Here is a 5,648-nt window from a genome sequence, read left to right on the forward strand (position 1 = left end):
CTCCTCTATCCATCTTCTATCCGCCTCCCCCTCTCTCCCTATTTATTTCAGAACCCCCTTCCCCTCCCCCATTTCTGAAGGGTCTAGGCCCGAAACATCAGCTTTCCTGCTCCTCTGATGCTGCTCGGCCTGCTGTGTTCGTCCAGCTCTACACCTTGTTATCTCGATAACATCTAGAGTTGGATTTTTTTTTAAAGCCAATTCTCCTGTATTATATCGGAAGTACCAGTTTGAGCTTGCTCAATTTGGATACAAGCCAAACCTCAGAGCCAAAAATATACTGTCAACTGAATTTTAAGAACTGTAACCAATAACAGATTGCAAGAGTGCATTGGTGGAATTTTCAGAAAATGGTGGATGCAAGATATTAAAGAAGAGAAAACAGCATGCAAAATGCCAGTGCTTTTCTGATAAACTGCCCACTGAGACCCCCTGTGGGGTCAGGGTCTCAACAAATTCTCCCTTGTGATATGAATTGAGAAGGTACATGGAGATTACTGTTCTGAACACTCCAGAGAAAAACAGCATCATAATCTTACTCACTGCACTTTTTAAAAAAAATTTATTCATTCCTGGATGTGCATTAGTATTTAGTTGCAGACTTCCAATGCCAAGGCATACAAGGCTAGAGGCCAAGTGCTGGAAAATGGGATTAGAATATTAGGTGCTTGTTTTGAGCCAGTGCAGGCTATGGGCTGAAGGGCTTTTTCCTGTGCTGTCAACCTCTTTTGACTATGTGGGCATCACTTGCTAGCGTAGCATTTTTGTTCACTCCAAGGTGCCCCCTGTAGCAGTTGATACAACTGAACAGCTTGCTTGACCATTTCAGAGGGCAGTTATGAGTCAATCAACCACATTGCTGTCAATCTGAAGTCTCATGTAGGCCAGACCAGCCAAGGATGGCAGATTGCCTTTCCTAAAGACATTAGAGAACCAGACAGGATTTGTTTTAAACAACAATCTATGACGGTTTCTCAGTCATCACTTCCACTTCCAGGGTTGTTATAATTCAAATTCCACCATTTGTTGTGGTGGGATTTGAACTCAACCCCAGAACATTACATGGGTCTCTGTATTACCTGTCCAGCAACAATACCACTATGTCATTGCCTCTGCTCTAGTAACATAAAAAGTGGAAACATTTGTACCAGTAAGTTGATGAGAAGCTCTCTGAAGGATTTAGTATCTTCTTCTGACAGCCAGTGCATATCATCATCGTCACCAAGTGATCCAGTTGTTACAATCTTCACTTCAATTTTACCTGAGAAATAAAAACACCTGGTGTTTATTCAGTGAATTATCATCACATCCTGTAAATTTTAATCTGCAGAAACAGCAACTCTGCTCCTATGATGCTGCTTGGCCTGCTGTGTTCATCCAGCCCTGCACCTTGTTGTCTCAACTTCTTTTGAAACTTTTTTTTGCAGCCAGTAAAAATGACTTTTTGAACCTCTAATTGCTACATTGCCAAAGACAAAAGAACAAAAAGGACAGATTTGTATCCTGTTCATTACAATTCTTTACACTTTAGTATTTCAAGCTATAATCAGTAGGTGAGCTGCAAAGTGATTTCTTGTAATGCTTCAATTCGATCCCTTACCTAACCCCTCCGTTGCTATTTAAACTTGGCTGTGGTCACTTATTCAGATTGCACGAAACGTCAATCATTTACAGAATTTTGTCACTACTGGAAGACCACTCATCTCCTTAAATTCGAGTGAGATGGGGCAGAGGAACCCATCACCACTCACCTCCGATTCCTTAAATCCAGCAAATAGGTGCATACTCCCAGGACTTCATCCTAACTTCTCAAAGACCACACCCAAAACAGAACTCTATTTCCATCAGGAGGAAAGCTCAATGTCCCATAATTGAACTAACATGCTAGGTAAGTTAATAAATGGGCATCCTTACTCACTCCAACCCTTTACATTTGAAATCTGAGAAAGTCTGGTTTAAATGAGCTCTGACAATAATTTGGTATAACATGTTACAAAATTTTAAGTCAGCATAAACAAAAAAAAAAGACAAATGCACACAATCGGTAAACGTAGAGAAACAGTAGTCTTGTAAGGAATTACTTAACTACATGCCCATTTCATTGTCAACTGGAACATTAGACAGAAGCAAACTGCCTCAAGTATATGGGGGAGAGGTCAGGTGCAGGAGCACATTTACTTGGGTGTTGACCAGCCATCAGGGGCTTGGTTTATGCAAAGGGTAAAAAAAAGTATTCAATAGTAGGTTGCTGGCAAATCCAAATTTCAGGACAATATCATGTTTTAAAGAAAATCAAGTGCCCCTTCCCACAGAGAAATAGTTCCTCCAGCACATGGATTAATTCAGGATGGACATGCTTAAACTATTGCAAAACTGAAAGCACCAGGATTACAGCACTTTAAAACATCAACTTCAGATTGTCATATACTACCGCAAAAATTCTTTCATAGGGATGTGGGCATCACTGACTAGGCTGGCATTTATTGCCCATCCCTAATTGCCCTGGACAAGATGGCAGTGAGCTGCAAGTCCACATGTGGGCACATCCAGAAACACTGAAGGAACAGTGATAAATTTTCAAGTTAGATGCCAATTGGCTGGGAGGGAAACGTGCAGGTGTTGGCATTCCTATGTATCTGCTACCTTCTGGATGGAAGTGGTCATGGGTTTGGAAGGCATTGTCTAAGAAGCCTTGGTGAATTTCTCAGTGCATTGTGTAGATGGTACACACTGCTGTTACTTAGCGTCAGTGGTAGAGGGAGTTGAAGGTGATGAGAATAGGGTACCAATCAAAATGGTGTCAAGCTTGGAGTGTTGGTGAAGCTGCACCCATCCAGGGCAAGTGGGGAGTATTCCATCACTCCTGACTTATGCCTTGTATATGGTGGACAGGCTTTGTGGAGTCAGGAGGGGAGTTATTTAAAGTATTCCTATCCACTATTTGTGGCTAGTCCAGTTGTTACTGATCAACAGTAATCCTCAGAATGCTGATAATAGGGAATCCAATGATGGTAATGTCATTGAATACCATAGGACAATGCTTAGATTCTTTGTTGGAGATGGTCATTACTTGGCACTTAAGTGGCAATAAATATTTGTGCCAAATATCAGCCTAATCTGAATGCTGCCCAGATCTTGCTGCACATGGAGATGGACAGCTTCGGTATCTGATGAGTCGCAAATAGTGCTACATCCCTAATTCCGAATTCCGAATTCATGGTGGAAGGTCATTGGTGAAGCAGCTGAAGATGGTTGGGCCAAGGACACTACCCTGAGGAACTCCTGCAGCTGAGGTGACTGACCCCTAACAACTACAACCATCTTCCTTTGTGCCAGGTATGACTCCAACCAGATGACAGTTCCTCCTCTCTCTATCCCCACCACAAATTCCCACAGACTCCAGTTTTGCTAGGGCTCCTTGATGCCACTGTCAAATTCAGCTCTGATGTCAAGGGCAGTCAGTCTCCTCTCACAATGTAAAGAATTCTAAGCTTACAATAATTTAAAATCTTGCCTATATAACTGAACCTTGGAGTTGAGCAATTGAAATTTCATGGTTATCATCGGATTATTTGATTTAACAATCAATTGGATCGAACCTGTAAAGTCTGTCAAAATGCTTAGAATCAAACCAAAATCAAAAAACATTTCATATAGCAGCCAGTCAGCCCCAAGATGATAGTTTGAACCCTTGCGTACTGTGGTCCAACACATGGAAATGGCTCAAATACACGTGCACAAAAATGACAAGTTGTCAATGAGCAGCACTACTAGGTCACAATACAGTGCAGTTTAAATAAAAACATTATCCCCACTTTGCACCTTCTGCTAATCAAGATGAAGGTGATCAATGCTGGGAATAGGAAGCGTTTTCCACTTCTGGCACCCATTGCTGACATTAAAACACAAAGAGGTAGATACTGGTGGAAAAACCAGTATTACTTTGTCAGCATTTAAGCACGACAATGTACATCCTTCCACAGAATGCACATTATTTATTTTCCCACACCAAGCTCTAAATTAATGTGTTGTTATAGGGTTTGTATAGTTTTTGCATCACAAAGCTGTCAAACTTATTCCACTTGGCTCGTTATGTGGCAGAAATTCATGGCATCACTTCCAGCTGAAATGCAAATTCAAGTTTTTTTTTGGTGGGGGGGGGGGGCGGTGGGGGGGGGGGAAGGGCAGAAAGCAGTGCTTTGTGACACCCAAGCATTACTGTAGAACAATTTATTTTTCGGACCGCTGAGGTGGAATGTCAGAAGCCCTTCATTGTCTTAAAAGTAAGACAACTCTTGGTTCCCATTGGCAGGAGAGGGAATGCAGGAAGGCTTACTGTTGCAGTATAAATAGTCTCCAAACTACCTTCTGCTTTCAATCCTGCTTTCTCCAGCTGCTCTTTCACCACATTCTGAATCTGCCTGAGCTGGGGGTCTGTGCCACTCATTTCACGCACTTTCATTTCTTTATGGAGTGGGCTGCCTGGGTTGATTTTTGTGACTCGAACCTTAACGTGCCCCTCAGTCTCTTCATCAGTTTCTGAAATGCAGCAAGAGGTCAGTCGCGAAGGTACAAAGGATATTCCAGTTTCTTTAAAAATAACAGTACATAAATCGTAGCATTTTGTAACACAGATTGCAGTTTCCACAAAAAACACCTACATCCCCACACTTGGATAGCTGTTAACAGTTTAAGGAAATGAACAAATAGCTCTAACAAACCATCAGGCCACAGAACTCAACGCAAAACATCTTCAACATCCATTTTTTAAAAAATCTTTCAAGTTTAAATTGGTTGTGCTCTTGCCCGAAACCACCAGCTACAGCCCTTGCATACCATGCTTCAACCAGCTTCAGAAGAGGCTTTGAAAAGCACTTTGATTGGTGGATATTATTCAAACAACACTTCTGGAGTGGACTAGTGCCTTGAGAGCAGAATTAATGACTTGAAAAGGAAAAAGGAAGTTCCAAACAGGCTGAAGGTGCTCAGAACAAGTTAAAGAAACAAATAGATGGTGCATGGCCCAAAGATATGAGACAAGAGATTTTTGAGGAATTGATAATCACAAGTGAGCTACTGTTCCAGTTGGCTGAAAATAGGCAACAAAGGTAATTTATGAACCTATTAATACACCATGCAAAAGTTTCTTTTAGAGTGGGCTGCATCATACAAAATAATGAAATTTCTCACTGGTAGTTAGCTGAACCTTGAATAACCCAACAAAAGTATGACTCAAGGCCTTGCTCAACAAACCTCTAACCACAAACAAAGGGAATTGCAGAAAATTCTACTCACTGGGTGTGCTTAGACTTGTAAAAAAACTTCTGCTAGCTCAAAGCTGTGAAGATTCAACGAGAACGACAGAAAGTGCAGGTACTTGAAGAAGTCATGTCAATGTGAGAAACAGAGAATGGGTTGCTCCAGGGTTCAGCACTAGGGCCATTGATATTGCAAATTTAAATCGACTACTTAGATTTATAAATTAATTACAAATCGGTCAAACTTTCAGATGAAGCTAAATTAGGAGGGAGGTACAGATAGTCAAGACAAATTTAGGCAACACAGAACACAAAATAAACAAATACAGAGGCAGATGAAATTAATGCAGATATTGAAAGAATGCAGATATTGAAAGAATGCAGATATTG

General features: G+C 41.1%; 1 protein-coding gene across 1 annotated transcript in view; it reads right to left on the reverse strand.

Annotated features, from left to right (window-relative positions):
• Positions 1-5,648, reverse strand: part of os9 (OS9 endoplasmic reticulum lectin) — a 29,966-nt gene that overhangs the window by 2,137 nt on the left and 22,181 nt on the right. Inside the window, exons 12-13 of the mRNA XM_048618968.1 lie at positions 4,366-4,539; positions 1,149-1,261 (exon numbers count right to left, since the gene is read on the reverse strand). Coding sequence (XP_048474925.1) covers positions 1,149-1,261; positions 4,366-4,539 — 287 coding nt within the window. The remainder of the gene's footprint in view (positions 1-1,148; positions 1,262-4,365; positions 4,540-5,648) is intronic.

Source organism: Rhincodon typus, chromosome 41 (assembly GCF_021869965.1).
Source record: "Rhincodon typus isolate 14 chromosome 41, sRhiTyp1.1, whole genome shotgun sequence".
Lineage (NCBI taxonomy): Eukaryota > Metazoa > Chordata > Chondrichthyes > Orectolobiformes > Rhincodontidae > Rhincodon > Rhincodon typus.